General features: G+C 33.1%; 1 protein-coding gene across 3 annotated transcripts in view; it reads left to right on the top strand.

The window, feature by feature from the left end:
* Positions 1–15,107, top strand: part of DCUN1D5 (defective in cullin neddylation 1 domain containing 5) — a 69,869-nt gene extending 54,762 nt beyond the window's left edge. For all 3 annotated transcript variants that reach the window (XM_054592497.1, XM_054592496.1, XM_054592498.1), the window contains 4 exons: positions 9,967–10,075; positions 10,163–10,267; positions 11,838–11,940; positions 13,347–15,107. In XM_054592497.1, coding sequence (XP_054448472.1) covers positions 9,967–10,075; positions 10,163–10,267; positions 11,838–11,940; positions 13,347–13,402 — 373 coding nt within the window. In that variant the 3' untranslated portion in view covers positions 13,403–15,107. The remainder of the gene's footprint in view (positions 1–9,966; positions 10,076–10,162; positions 10,268–11,837; positions 11,941–13,346) is intronic.
* Positions 15,108–16,379: the final 1,272 nt, after the last annotated feature.

Raw genomic sequence — 16,379 nt, 5'->3', positions numbered from 1 at the left:
TTTGAATGCTTATTTATGCCAGGCCCTGTGTTGTGGTAGGAGAATGATTTTTAAACTCTGGTGGAAATGAGAGGAGGTTTCCTTTATCTTTTTTGCCCTCCTGAATTTCAAGTCTAATAAGATTATACTTGAGATTTGGTGTGAAAATATGAACCACATTACTAAAAAATATGAAAAGTACTGCATTTTTTGCTTCAAGAAGCAAAAAAGAAAATTTCTCCTACTTAAGATAGACCATGAGAAGGAAGGAAGTAGTGTAACTAGTTGATTAAAATGTAATTCGCAACCGTTAACTCTGCAAATCTGGAAGACTTCATATGCAGATTTTCAAACAGTGTTGTAGTAGCATATAACCTGCGAATTTGTTTCTTTTGCATATCCTTCTGGTACAAGTTAACTGCCTGCATTGCAGCTTTCATTAAAGCTTTATTTTTCCCTTAATGAAGAATTTTTACACTAGTAGAAGCCACTTATTGAAATAGTAATGAATTTTTAATAACTAATAAGAATCTTTCTTGTTTCTGCATGAAACACATTGCACATTCATTAATATGTAAAGAACTAGGCCCCTCACAAAACTTAACTTACTCAAATTTTGATTTCCATTTTTGGCAGTATAGCAGACTAAATGTGCAGACACCATATCTCGTGTAAAACACTTAATTGTTGTATAAAATATTAAAACATCTTTTAAAAAGCATACCTAGACTTGACTGTAAATGAAGGAAAATAATCAGGCCAGAAATGATGAGAGGTGGTGACTTCATAGAGATCTATGGGATTGGCATTTACCTGAGGATACATACCTGTTCCTAGTCAGGGTCTGGCTATGAACTTTTTGTTGTGCATGTTGAAAACAGGACACAAATTGCACATTCTGAGTTGGGTTAGAATCAGAATAAAAATTCCCACATTAGATTATTAATGCAAAACCTACCTAATTGATAGAGATTTGATGCTTTGGTGTGGTTCTGCATACAGTTGGAGGTGAAGGGCTTCCTCTTGAGAGAATTCCTAGTCAAAAGATTTTCCTCTCCCAGACTTAGGGGTGAAATTCATTATTTGTATGATGCAAATAAAGATGTATTTTAGAATTTAGAGTTGTATGTATAATGGAAGTAGTTCTGTATAAGAATGCATTTTGAACAAAAGCCTCAATGTCTGCAGAAATAGATTCAGTGATCATTACTTAGCAATTAGCAATAAAAAAAAAAGTCACTGACCATATTGGGAAACAAATCTTAAATTTCAGAATCAGTCTTTAAGACTAGTATTTTGAGGGATCACAATATCAGTTAAAATAACTACATTCGGTGTGTTTAAAGAAAAAGAGGAATGGTTTCAGATGATTAGATATCAAATAATTAAATTTCTAAAAGTGAAAAAAGTATAAAAGATTTAAAATTCAATGAATGAATTATAAAGGAGGTGTAGAGGAAGTAGGAATCAGTGACCTGCAGTATCTGACAGTATTTGAGGAAAATAAGAGAGGCTAAGAGACAGTGGGTAATTTTTTTACTGATGACCTTTGAAAGTTTTCTCTGTATGCAAGATATAAGTTCTTCATTGAATATGTGTCTTGCAAATAATTTGTCCTACTCTGTAGCTTGTGCTTTGTACCTCTGAATTTTGGTGAAGTTTAATTTATCAGTTTTTTCTTTTATGGATTCTGTTTTTTGGTGTCCAGTCTAAGATTTCTTTGCCTCTTCCTAGTGCCTGAGAGTTTTCTCTTACGATTATTTTTTTAGGAGATTTATATTTTTACATTTTATATTTAAATTAATGATGCATTTTGAGTTAATTTTTTAAAAAGGCGTGAAACAAGTTTTGGTTTATTTCTTTGCGTATGGATAATCCACTTGCTCCAGTAGCATTTGTGGAAAAGCTCTTCCACTGAATTGCTTTAGCACCTCTGTCCAAAGTCAGTTGGACATATTTGTGTGGGCCTGTTTCTTTGTCCTCTTTTCTGTTCTGTTAATCTGTGTACTCACCTTCTACCAACATCACAGTCTGCTTTGCTGTAGCTACTAAATCATTTTTGTTACTATTAAAATATAATTAATGTACATTATTTTATTAGTTTCAGGTGTACGACATAGTGATTAAACATTTATACACCTCACAGTGTGATTACCACAATAAATCTAGTAATCATCTGTCACTGTACAGAAGTATAACCATGTCATTGATTGTATTCCCTATGCTGTGTGTGTGTGTGTGTGTATTCCCTGTATGCACTGCATTCCCATGACTTATTCATTATATAACTGAAATTTTGTACTTCTTATCCTCCTCCATTTTTTTCACACCCCTTCTTCTTCTCTGACAACCATCAGTTCTCTGTATCCATGAGTCTGTTTTGGTTTTGTTTGTTCATTGTTTTGTTTGTTTGGATTCCACATATAAGTGAAGTCATGTAGTATTTGTCTTTCACTAACTTATCTCACTTAGTATGATACCCTCTTGGTCCATCCATGTTGTCACAAATGGCAAGATGTCATTCCTTTTTATGGCTGAATAATATTGCATTATCAGTGGACACATAGATTGCTTCTATATCTTGGCTGTTGAAAATAATGCTGCAGTGAACATGGGGGTACGTATATCTTTAAAATAAATCAGTGTTTTCATTTTCTTTGGATAAATACCCAGAAGTGGAATTGCTGTGTCATACAGTAATTCTATTTTTAATATTCTAAAGAATCTACATAGTGTTTTCCATAGTGGCTGCACTAGTTTACAATCCTACCAACAGTGTACAAGGCATCCCTTTTCTCAGCATCCTCACCAACATTTATTTTTTGACTTAAAATTGTTATTAAACTTTCTGGGGTTATCATTGGTTAATAAAATTATATAGGTTTCAAGTGTACAATTATATGATACATCATTTGTATCTTGCATTGTGTGTTTACCACCCAAAGTCAATCTCCTTCTGTCACTGTATGTTTGACCTCCTTTATCGTTTGCTACCTCCCACACCCCCTGTCCTCCAATTCCCTTTCCCTCTGGTAATCACCGTGCTTTTGCCTGTCTTTTTGTTTGTTTTGTTAGTCGTTTGATCATTTGTTGCTTTCAAGTTTATATGCCACTTATGAGTGAAATCATACGGTTCTTGGCTCATTTCACTTAGCATAGTATTCTTGAGATCCATTCCATGTTGTCTCAAATGGCAGTATTTCATCTTTTTTATGGCTGACTAGTATTCCTTTGTATGTATGTAACACATATTCTTTATCCAGTCATCTGTTGAAGTAAACTAAGGTTATTCTCACATCTTGGCCACTGTGAATAATGCTGCAATGACGATAGGGATACATATATCTTTTGGAATAAATGTCTTCAGATTTTTGTGTATCAGAGGAGGGGTTGTTGGATCATATGGTAACTCTATTCTTCGTTTTTTGAGGAACCTCCGTACTGTTTTCCATGGTGGCTATACGAGTTTACATCCCCACCAGTAGTGAGTTCCTTTCTTTACAACCTCTCCAACACTTATTACATGTTTTGTTGATAACAGCTATTCCAACAGGTGTGAAGTGGTATCTCATTGTAGTGTTGATTTACATTTTTCTCATAGCTAGTGAAGTTAAGCATCTTTTCATATCTCTTTCTGTTAGCCATTTGTGTCTCTTGGGTGAAGTGTCTGTTCAGGTCCTCTGTGCATGTTGACATTTCGATAATAACCATTCTGTATGTGTGAGGTGATATCTCATTGTGGTTTGGATATGCATTTCCTTGAAAATTAGTTTATATTTAACATCTTTTCATATGTCTTTTGGCTATTTGTATGTCTTTGGCAAAATCTCTCTTCAGGTTCTCCGCCCATTTTTAACTTTTTTTTTTTTAAATGTTGAGTTGTGTGAGTTGAGGTCTTTATATATTTTGGATATGAACCCTTATTTGATATATCATTTGTGAATATCATCTCCCTTTCAGTAGGTTGTATTTTTGTTTTGTTGCTGATTTCCTTTTCTGTGCAAAACTTTTTAGTTAGATGTAGTCTCATTTGTTTATTTTTGCTCTTGTTGCTCTTACCTGGAGAGACATCCAAAAATATATCGCTAAGTCCAGTGTCAAAGAGTGTAGTGCCTACATTTTCTTCTAGGAGTTTTAATGGTTTTTCAGGTCTTACATTGAAATCTTTCATCTGTTTGGATTTTATTTTTGTATGTGGTGTAAGGGAGCGGTTCACTTTTAATTTTTTGCGTGTGTCTGTTCAGTTTTCATTGAGGAAACTGCTTTTTCCCCATTGTATATTTGTGTGAATACTATTTATACTAATTTATCATTTTTCAAAATTGTTATAATTATACCTGCTCCTTTATATCTACAAAAAAACCCAAAAAACACCTTTTTGAGATTTTGGTTAAATTCCATATGAATTTGGGGAAAATTGACATCTTTACTATTTGAGTTCCAATACATGAAAGATATATGTTTCCATTTTTTTAGGTGTTTGATTTCTTTCATCAGTCTTACGTAGTTTAGAGCATTCAACTCCTGTGCATGTTTTGTTAGAAGTACATCTAAATATTTGTATTTTGAGCCACTAGTATTATAAATATTTTTAATCAGCATTTACATGTTCATTACTAATATATAGAAGTACAATTGATATTTGTATGTTTGTGTTGTATCCTGTGACCTTGCTGAACTTACCTTTTGCTAAGGTTTGTGTATGTGTGTATTTTGTTGATTACCTACTTGGATAATCGTGTCATACGGTTATGCCATAAAATAGGGAAGTAGGGAGAAATTTATTTATTTATTTAGTCTTTATCGTCTTTTCTTTTGTTTCCTTCACATGTTGAATTGGCCAGAACTTACACATTATGTTGCATAGTGTGGTGAGAGTGAACATCCTCTTTGGCTCCCCAGTTTAGAGGGAAAACATTCAGTCTTTTACCATCAAGTACGTTAGCTGTAGGTTGTTTATAGATGCTATTTATCAAGTTGAGGGAATTATCTTCTATTTCTACTTTTCTGTGAGTTTTAACATAAATGAATGTTAAATATTTTAAATGCTTTTTTGCATTAAATCATATAACTATGTAGTTTTTCCTTATTATCTTGTTAATATTGTAATTACATTGATTTTTGAATATTGAGTCAGTCTTGTGTACCTGGAATAAACCCCGCTTTTTCATGGTGTATAATTATTTTTATATAGCTGAATTGTATTTGCTGGCATTTTGTTAAGGATTCAGGAAGGATATTGGTCTGTAATTTTCTTTTTCTTTTTCTTGTTAATTTACTTATTTAGATATAATTGACATCTGACATTATATTAGTTTCAGGTATACACCGTAATGATTGAATACTTGTATATACTGCAGCATGATCACCACAATAGGTCTAGTGAACTTCCATAACCATACATAGTTACACCGTTTTTTTTTCTTGTGATGAATTTTTTTTTTTTTAATACTGTCTTTGTCTGGTTTTGGTGTCATGGTAATGCTGGCTTTATAAAATGAATTGGGGAGTTTTTTCTTTTATTTTCTAAAAGAGATTTATTTATTTCATATTGTGTCTGTTTTGGTAGTTTTGTTTTTTTTAAGGACTTGGTCCATTTCATCTATGTTGTCAAATTTATATTCTTTTGACATCTGTAAGTCTGTAATAATATTCCGTGTTTTATTTGTGTTGGTAGTTTTTGTCTTTTTTTTTTTTTTTCTTTGTCATCTTGCTAGGGACTTGTCAGTTATATTGATCTTTTCCAAAAAATCAATTCTTTGTTTCATTGATTTTTCTCTCTCGTTTTCCTGTTCTCCATTTCATCATTGTCTGCTCTTAATTTTTTACTTTCTCGCTTTAGGTTTATTTTGCTCTTCTTTTCTTAGGTTCTAAAGTTGGGAACTTTGATTTTTGATTAAGATTTTTTTCTCTTTTCTAATGTTTGCATTTAGTACTACCCATCTCAACCCTGCTTTGTGTCTCACAAAATTTGATATGTTGTGTTTTCACTTTCATTCAGTTCAACATATTTTTTGCTTTTCATTGAGAGATGCCCTCTTCTGTGGATTATTTAGGACTGTGCTGTTTATTTTCTAAGTGTTTAGAGATGTTGCTGTTATCTTTCTGTAATTTCTAGTTTCGTTTAATTGTGGTCAGAGAACATATTTTGTGCTATTTCAATTCTTTCATATCTGTTGACATTTGTTTTATGGCTCAGGATATGGTCTCTCTTCTCTTACATTCCAAGGCACTGGAAAAGAATATGTATTTTGCTGTCATTAAGTAAAGTATTCTATTATTGTCAATTAGATTTTGTTGGTTGATGTTGTTACAGATTACTTCTGTATGTTTGCTGATGTTCTGTCTAGTTCTATCAGTTGCTGAGAGAGAGGTTATTGAAATCCCTATAATTGTGGATCTGTTTATATTTCTCCTTTCAGTTCTTAAAAGTTCTTCTCATATTTTGTGGTTCTTGTTTGGTGTGTACATATTTCGGATTGTGATATCTTGATGGACTCACCTTTGTTTTTCTTTTATCAGCATGTAATGTTCCTTGTTGTGATAATTTTTTACTTTGAACTCTACATTAGCTGATACTAATACAGTCATTCCTCCTTTCTTACTGTTTCCACAATATGTCATTTTCCATTTTTTTACTTTTAATCTGCCTTCAGATCAGTTTCTTTTTTCTAGATTGCATATAGTTGGGTCTTCTTTATATATATAATGTCCATTTCTGTCTTCTAATGGTAATCTTCAGGCTGCTGACATTTACTGTAAAGGGCTTAAGTCTGTCCTGTGTTTTACAATTCACAAATTTCCATTTGGTTCTTTTTTACATTTTATATTTTTTTTCCTTAGACTTTCTATCTTCATTTTTTTTATTGTGTTCATAATTGATTATTGAATCATTTTTATAACTGCTTTAAAATCTGTGTCAAATCTAAACATGTTTGTCATTTCTGTGTTTGCATTTATTGTCTTTTTTGCATTCTCTCTAATATCTTGGCTCTTAATATGACAAGTGATTTTATTTATTATTGAAACCTGGAAATTTTGAGTATTAATGAAATTCTGGATCTTATTTAAACCTACTGTTTTTTTTTTTTTAAATTATTTATCCTTAGAATGAGAGAAACATTAAAATGCTAGAGAAACATAATTGGTTGTTGCCTTTTGCTCGCCCCCAACCCAGGCATGTGCCCTGATGGAATTGAACTGGAGACCTTTCAGTTTGTGGAATGATGCTCAACCCCCCCGCACCCCTCACCCCCAAAAAAGCCACAATAAAAGCCACTGAGCCACACCAGTTAGGGCTAAACCTACTGTTTTAATTAGCTTCCTATAATGCCACTTCGACATTACTTTCAGTTGCAGGTAGAAATTGAAGTTCCTTACTCTTCATCCATTGACATCTGAGGAGGGAGGTCCTCATTATTGTTGGCAGGCATGAGAGTTCTAGATCCCCACTATATACCTTCTTGTTCCCCACGAAGTCTTCACTAACACAAGTAGGGTAAAAGCCCTGACTCTTCACAAGTCCTCCTTTGACACTACTGAAGGACAGAGGAGTATTGGCGGCTTCTTACTACCTGGTGAGAAGATAAATTCGTGTTCCCCATGTGGTTTCCATTGACACTACGGGAGTTGAGAGGGGGGCATCCCTATTCATGGTGGACCTTTTAGGTATCCATTCAGTCTTTGCTGGCAATGGAGGGATTGTTTTGGTGGGTTTTTCTTTGTTTTATTTTTCTGTCTGCCCCATTGGCATTTCTGGTTTGCCGACTCCTTTAGCTAGGATAGAGGAGGCAAGAAAGAAAACCCAAGAAACTCACTATTGTATTGCTTCTCAAACATCTGCTTATGCCTGTTTTATATATAATGTCTAGGGCTTTTAGTTGAATTGGCTGGAGAGGGAAAAATACATTTACATCATCATCCTGGAAGCAGAAGTTATTTATTTTATCTATTTTTTTTTAACCTTCTGTGCCATACCGCCCTCCCCTCTCATCCCACTCCAGTTAGTTCCTCATTTCTCTGCCACCTTTTAGGACCAATTTCTTGGAAGCACATGTCTATACTTATTTTCTCTAGTTCCTCTTTCTTCCTTCTCTTTTAAACCTATACTAGTAAGACTTACTGCTACCACTCCTTTGAAATCACTTGGCAAAGCATCATTTACAAGTAAATAATCAAAGTAGTGACAGTTAATCAAAACTGTGGCTGAAGCTGAATTTATACTTAGAGAAAAAAAGCTAACTTTAGAGGAAAAAAACTATGAAACTGAATGAGCTAATATCTAATTGAAGAAGTTATAAAGAAGATCAACCCAAAGAAATAAGGCAAAAGAAGATAAAAAGATGTTTATTAGTAAAATTAAAAGCAAAGCTAAAATTGAGAGAATTAAGAAATTCTGATGATAGTCAAGAAAAAGCAAAAGCAAAAATACAATGCATATTAAAAGTTATTATAAATAATTTTAACAGTATATATTAAATAAAATTGTGTGAAGCAAGCAAATTATCTGAAAAGTGTACAAACATGACCAAAAGTGATTGAAAATAACTGGAAAATCTGAATGGGCCAATAACCATTAAAAAGGCTGATTTACTGGTTAAAAGTCTCCCCCCCCCCTCAGTGAAAGGCCCAGTTGGTTTTTCACTAGAGCTTAGACAAATGCTATTTCAAGTGGTCAGTAAACTTTTTCAAAAGAAAAGGTAGTAATATTCATTTTATTTCTTCTGAGGCTTATGTTACAAATTTGTTACTAAAACTATCAAGAATATATACAATGAAATTTACAAGCCAGTGTCACATAGGAACATAACAAAAAATCTAGCAGTGGGTTAACTGGTAACACCATCAAATTTGGCTTAAGAATGCAAGATTTAAGCAACATTAGGAATTTAATCAAAATATTTGCACCTTAATAAAATAATGAGTTACTACCACATGTCACATTGTTGATTTAGAATAATGAAAATGTTAGTTAAAACAGAATGCTAGGTATCTGTACAATGTGATGAGTACTCAAATTCAGTTTTGAGTGAAATAACTAGATCACAGTGGGTGGCACAAATAATTTGAAGGGAGTCATATGGTCTCACAGAGATGGCAAAATGTGAGGTATTGATGAGTAATATTTTGTGAAAATATTGGAACAGCATTTCAAGTAGAGGAAAATAATATGTACTAAAGCATCGTTGTGGCATTTGGGTATGGTGACATATAACTAGAGCACAATAAGGATATTGGGACCTGGCAGGAGATAAAACAGGAGATTTGGGCCAATTGCAAAAGGCTTTGTCTGCCTTGCTTTTTGTTAAGTAAGTGGAATATATCAACCCAATGAGAGTCAAAGTCAGTAAGGATTTTTGAGCATTCCATTTATTTCACTTCTTATATTTAATGTCTTGTCTTTAGAAGTAACATATAACTTATTTGCATTCTTTTGCATATACATACACCTTATTTTATTGAGGTCAGGTGCTGCCACTGATTTTCCTCAATTTTTCACTAAAAATGTAGGAATGGGCATTTATGAGTGAACCGCTAATATATATTAGTTTCTTCTATGCAATATTTTAAACTTTTAAAACTACTCATGGCTAATCTTTCACCAAGCTGGTGCCTAAGACTTTCCAATGAAATAATGTGAGAGGCCTGAGTAATTTCATTTGTTCTGTCATTTGCTAACTTTATGTGGTAAAAGCACATTTTACTGCATCTCACTCTGAGACATTTTTTATTTTATTAGAATTTTTTGATTTTTTTTTTAAAAATTGGAGTGAACTTTAATTGGTTTCTAGGTTTTCCCTTTTTTGTTGCATTGGTAGATACAAGGCAACAAGTTTGTTGTATTGAATTTTGAATCAGAATCTTAAATCTAAATTAATGACTTTATATTGCTCTCAGTTTTTTCCTTAACAAATTCCTTTAAACTTTCTAAAAATGCTTTTATTTAATTTTCTTGATTATATAATCTGTTTGATTTTTAAATTTAAGGTGTGACTGCACAGAAAAGTTACAGAACAAATTTGACTTTTTGCGCTCACATTTGAATGATATTTCTTCATTTAAGAATATCTACAGATATGCCTTTGATTTTGCAAGGGTAAGTGGAATATACATGTTTTGTAATTTTAATATTTTTTTAATCTTGAGACCACACTTAGGAAAATTGTTTTTACTTATATTTTAGGATAAAGATCAGAGAAGCCTTGATATTGATACTGCTAAATCTATGTTAGCGCTTCTGCTTGGGAGGACATGGCCACTGTTTTCAGTATTTTACCAGTACCTGGAGGTATGTATGTTTTTCTTTTATTTTGAAAATATTATTTTAAAATTTAATCTGATTGACAATATACCTTTGGAAAAAACAAATAGATTTTTAAAACTGCACATTTAAAAAAACCTGCTTTAGGAGAAAATTTCTTTTAAAATATACATATACCTGCTGTCATATTTAGACACAAGTTCATGTTTTGTAATACATTCTGTACATAGTTATTTTAATTCTATCCCTTGCATGCCCCCCTGCTCTCCACTAAAAAAGAAACTCAAGAAATAATTTTAACGTAGTCTTCACACAAAAGTAGATTTTGGGGCTTTCGGCAGGAGAACATTAATGATAGTGCACAAATCTCAAGTTTCTAAATCATGTTTCTTTCTGTTACACAGGGTCTTAGGCTGAAATTCACATAAGAACCAGTTACAGCAATAGAACTTTCCATTAAGGCTCAATGTAAAGAATTTGAATAAAGCTTTTAATCTTCGATTCCCACAAATATGACAGTGGCTCAAATGGTGTACTTAAATATATTGCATACTAAAAATATATACTGAACTTACAAAGAAATTATTCTTTTAAAAGGTTTATATACTATAGCAGTGGTTTTAAGATACTGCTCTTTTTTTCCCATTGCTTCCTTTGTTTTCCTATCAGTTATTGTGCCTTTTTAGTTTCTGTGTTTTTTTTATATAGTTCTCACCATTTTTTTAATTAGATCTTCTGCTTTTTGCTTTGAAAATAACTTCTCATAAAGCTGATTGTTTATCATAGCAAGTTCTCCAGAGTATTTTGTTTAAAGCTTGTGATAAGAGACGATGGTAGGGAAGGTCTTCAGTGAATGGGTTTAATTTACACTTAACTCTTTCAGCCTAATAAAGTAGATGTTTCTGATGGGTGTTATCAGTCTTCCTCTTATTACTAGTTTTCGCAAAAATAAATATAACTGAATATAAAAATACTTCCAAAACGAACTAAGAGGACTAAATATCTTCAGACACCTGTTATCCAGTGGAGGGTGCTTGACATACTATCTTTTTAAATCTTTCGAGCACCATTTTGAATTACATTTAATCCCCATTAGCAAATGAGGAGATAGGTTCTGTTGTTAAGTAACTTTCCTAAAGTCACTCAGTTAAGGGGCAGAGTGGGATTTGAACCCATGCCTATAGTCTTTCCAGTGCCTCCAATGGTGCCAGCTTCAAAATGTGTCTCAACACTAAATGTCATTTAAAAAAATGAATTACTGGGAAGCAACAGAATGAGAATTTATTGGTTGTAGGAAATAGTGTATATCTTGATCTCAAGATATGTGGTTACCAAGTATATACATAGGTAAAACGTTCATTAGTACCCCGATGCTCTTGTTGTTCTTCAAAAATGAAAGAAAAATAAAGGAAAAAATAAATAGGTGACATTAAAATGTAAATGCCCCTCGAGATTCTCTTAGATACACAAATAATTTAAAAGAGGAATAAATGTTTTAGGGACAACCAAATTACGAAATATAACTAGATGTATTGATGTCAGGCCCTAATAAATAATGCTTGTTCTGTAATCCAAATATTTATATTATTTTCCTCAGCAATCAAAGTATCGTGTTATGAACAAAGATCAATGGTACAATGTATTAGAATTCAGCAGAACAGTCCATGCCGATCTTAGTAACTATGATGAAGACGGTGCTTGTAAGTATGTTTTCCTGTGAAAATAAAAATTTTTAAACTGTTAAATGAGCATATGCATTCCATAAAGGATTTAAACTTCGTAACAGAAACTTTTATTATTTAATCATGTGGGAAGTGTAGGGGAGGCAGGAGTAAGAAGGTAAGCGAGAGCTTAGATTGAGCAATATTATAAAATCTATGCTGATACATGAAATATTTTTAATTTCTCAGTAACAGCATTATAAAGCTTAATTTAAATTATAGTTTCTGTATCTAGAAGCTACAATTCTGCTTCATTTCTGCCTTTCCCGGCATTTTTCTATGGAAGGAAAGTATATTCATGATCGTAAAAAATAGGAAAGCAAAACATCACCTGTAATTGAAAAAGCTTATTATATTAACTGGAAAGCTTTTTCTAGAATCTGACAAAACTGTACCTGTATTCTTTCATAGGAATTAGTGGCTGGAGCCAAGTAGTGGCTTATGTTGGACTTGTTTTCCAGTTTGATGGTATTGCAAAGCTAGGTTACTTTTCAGTTGCCATTTATTATTGCAAGAGAAAAATAGAGACTACCACAAGGTTGTTCATTTTAAGAAAAATAGGGCAGTCATATTTCTTCGTGATAACGAGTTTTCGAACAAAATAAAACCAGAGGCATGGATACATGGAACAGACTGACATCTCAGCAGGATGGGGTGGGCGGAACTGCAGAAATTAGCCAAAGAACATATATGCATAGCCTATGGGCACAGACAGTAATGTGGTGAAGCCTGGAAGGGTGTGCTGGGTGAAGAGGGGAGAAATGGGGGGCATCTGTAATAGTGTCAACAATAAAAGTAAAATCAAATACATTAAAAACAAAAAGTAAAGAGTGATGTCATTTAAATCACCTACCTGGCTGACTTCTTTAGGTAAATGAGTTTGAACCCCCTGAACTATAAAAATGTCTTTAGCTCTTAGGTCAGGTATTTATTAGTCACTTGCTTTGTGTTCAGATTTAACTGGAACTATATAAGGCTTTAATATGGCTACCCCTAAAACAAGCTCATGTACTTCTTGGTGAGGTAACATAGAAATACCACATTTAACACTTTTCATATTGTTTAATAATTAAGTGGCAAATTCTGTGAGCAATTGGAAAAAGGGAGAGGTTAACATTGATTTAGTTATTGGAGAATTCATGAAACACTTAAAACTTGGCAGGGAAGTTGCTGCAGATACCCACTGTGTAAAAATCCCTTATGTCAAAAAAAAAAAGAGAAGAAAAGCTAGGACAGCATCATTAAGTTGAAGATGAGGCTGGAAGCAAAACACCTGAATAAGGGAAGGGTCAGTTCCTTATTATCATCACAGAGCTTATGAGGAGTTTGTCTTATAGAGAGATGAGTTCACTGAATTCTAACAAAAATTGTTTCTTTATTTCTAGGGCCTGTTCTTCTTGATGAATTTGTTGAATGGCAAAAAGTCCGTCAAACATCATAGCAAGAACTATCGTGGAGAAAATGCAAACCTTTTGATTCCTATGTGTATACGAGTTAAATGAGATGAGGAAAAAAAATCCAAAGGGTGCATTTTTATTCATATGAAAGACTTCTCATAGTACTTTTTTTCCCATTTTTTTAAAGGAAATTTTCTTGTTACATGTGATGGGCCTTGTGCCACACCTCTTCTGAGACTGAATATTGAGTTTTTGTTTTGAGTTATGTTTATTACATTTATTTCAGAACAATAAAGATTCAGATTTGTGATAAAGGCCTTCAACTGAAGATGTCCGTTGAGTGTCAGAGTGGTATTTATTTTTGTAAATTTTAATTCTTGAATTTTAAATGTTCTATTCACCATGAATTTGTGGAACCTTAAAGATTTTAAATAACTTAATATTTGGCAGTGTAGCCTGCTGATAGTATGGCTTAATGTCTTCATCTCTGCTCAGTTAGAACAATTATTGGCCTTGACTTCTGGGATGATAATATTCTGATGCAGCTAGTACATTTTTGGATATTGAAAGTGCTCCACCTTTCAGCTCTGGTTTTCTGTGAAAGCTGCCATGGTTTGATACGTATACTTTACTTGAAAAGTTTAGAATTAGAAAGATGATGTCTAGTCATTTTCTTTTCCAACCATTAACTAGTATTGTCAGCATAAATCAGCATTCCATGTATATTCTTAATGTGAATTTTAAGTTTTCTGTATTGTATCATTTTACAAGTACCTTTTATATTCGAAAGAATGCAAGGCTCATATATTAACAGTCTCAGAATCAGACAAATCACACAGCCTTATGAGAGAATGAAGATCAATATTGAAGTTGCAGAATCATCATTATTATTGTTAGTGGCATATGTATCCATTTAACTGGCATTTTGAGAAACAAGGAGTTGTGTTGAGGTCCTTTTTTTTCCCCTCAAGAGAACCTTCTCTGATGTTGTGGATTTAATTAAGACATAATAGGAAAAGAAGGTAATAGAATAAGGAATTATGAGAGAACTCTGGACATAATTGTGCCCAACTCAAAGTTGCCATTTACATTCTTTCAATCACATTTTTGCTAATTATCGCAGTTTTCTGACTGTTGGCAATAAAGTATCGTGAGGAAAGGACAGCCTTTTCTAATTCACATAGAAAGCATTTTTTGGACTAGCAGCAGGGCTGTTTTACATTCCTTTTCAAACCATCCAATATCCCAGTCATAGGAAAACTTCACAGTCATAGTCCAGTCACAACCTTAATAACATTTCTAGTTTCATTGTATGAGTGGAGAGAAGTAAATAGAATATTTTCCAATAATAAGGCCATTTCTATTGGGATTTAAGGTGAAGGTTGATTTTCAATGGTGAATTTATTTAATGAATGATTTTTCAGTATTGATTACTTAGGGGAGAATAGCATTTTAAAGATGTTTGTGGTTTGCTTTTTGGTTAAGATGGGAGAAAATGATTACTATTTTACTTGCCTTCTTAATGAAATTACTTTGTAAAACACAGATGCAATAGTGGGAAAACAACTTACTAAGTATTAGAATCACTGAATTACTAGAATTGAGCATACTGGCAGTGTTATGGTTTAATGTTATAAATGATATTTTAGCCCTAGCTGGTGTGTCTCTGGATTGAGTGCCAGCCTGCGAACCAAAAGGGCATGGGTTCAATTCCCTGTCAGGGCACATACCTGGGTTGTGGGCCAGGTGCCCCAATAGGGGGTGTATGAGAGGCAACCACGCATTGATGTTTCTCTCCCTCTCTTTCTCCTTCCATTCCCCTCTCTCTAAAAAATAAATAAAATCATTAAAAAAAGTAAATGATTTTAATATCAAATTTATTGTAAGTAAAGTGTCTAGATTATTGGACATTTAGATCTATAATTTGACTCTTTTCTCTGAGACACAACTGCTGAACTTGAAGATTGTTGCCCACTTTTGCTTAATTCCAAAACATACAACTGAAGTGAAATGTTACAAGTTGTCATTTTATAGCCAGAACTAATGGTAATGTCTTTGTCTTTGTCATCTTCACTATTTGAGTTAAAAAAACAAAACACTTAAGACTTACAGGTGACCTTTTACAAAATGTATATGAAACTATTTACTTGGCTTACTTTTGCAAAGATACCTTTAACACTTTCTGAATATGAAAACTAAAATGAAACATTTTTTTTCCCTTAAGAGCCTAATCCTTCCCAGGTCCATGCTTGCTTTCCTCTCTTCCTCCTTGTTCTCGTACCTCCTTAGAGGCATTCACTTACTTTGGAGATGGAATTACTCTGCCTCATTTGTCAGAATGTGGGCTTGACCTTTCTTGTCATAACTTTCTTAATTTATATTTGAACAGCATTTAATTTATTGGGAAACATATGATTAAAACATTAAATGGTGTAAAAGGACATGATTAAGGAGCCTGTGGTATAAAAATGAAGTCTCCTAAATATCGTGGATCTTGTTTAGTTAGTTAGCTTTAAGTGCCTTTCCAGAATCCTGTTGTAAAATTTTCAGGATTTCTTTGTATGGGATAAAATGCTCAGTGGTGCTTTGTAATTGGAAATGACTTGCTTCTTACAGAATAGCATACAAATGTAGTATTACTACTTGAAGAAAGTAGAGCCAAGTGTTGATTCTCATCTGTGAAAGGATGGAGAAATTTCCACGCCCCCCCTTCCCACCCCACCCTGACCCCTTGGAGTAAGTAGTTTGAACAAGGCCTGGTATTAAGTAATCGGAAGGAATTCGGGTAACAGTGTTACCTTAATTGGACATACAAAACAGTATATTGTGTGCTGAACTGTCTGCGTTACAGTGTTTGTTTTTATTGTCTAATGATTTCTTGTTTTTTAAATGCTTCCAGTAAAATTCTTGACAAAACAGTTTTGACAGTAATAGTATTTTTGTGTATAATGCATAGGGTTTGTTGATTTGAGTTTTAACTCTACTAAAGTACTCTGGACAAATGTTTCTTAACTTGTAATT

This window comes from Pteronotus mesoamericanus, unplaced genomic scaffold (genome assembly GCF_021234165.1).
Source record: "Pteronotus mesoamericanus isolate MK-2021 breed Mesoamerican mustached bat unplaced genomic scaffold, CSHL_Meso_final scaffold_36, whole genome shotgun sequence".
NCBI classification, from domain to species: domain Eukaryota; kingdom Metazoa; phylum Chordata; class Mammalia; order Chiroptera; family Mormoopidae; genus Pteronotus; species Pteronotus mesoamericanus.
This window is presented reverse-complemented; position numbering and strand designations above follow the sequence as displayed.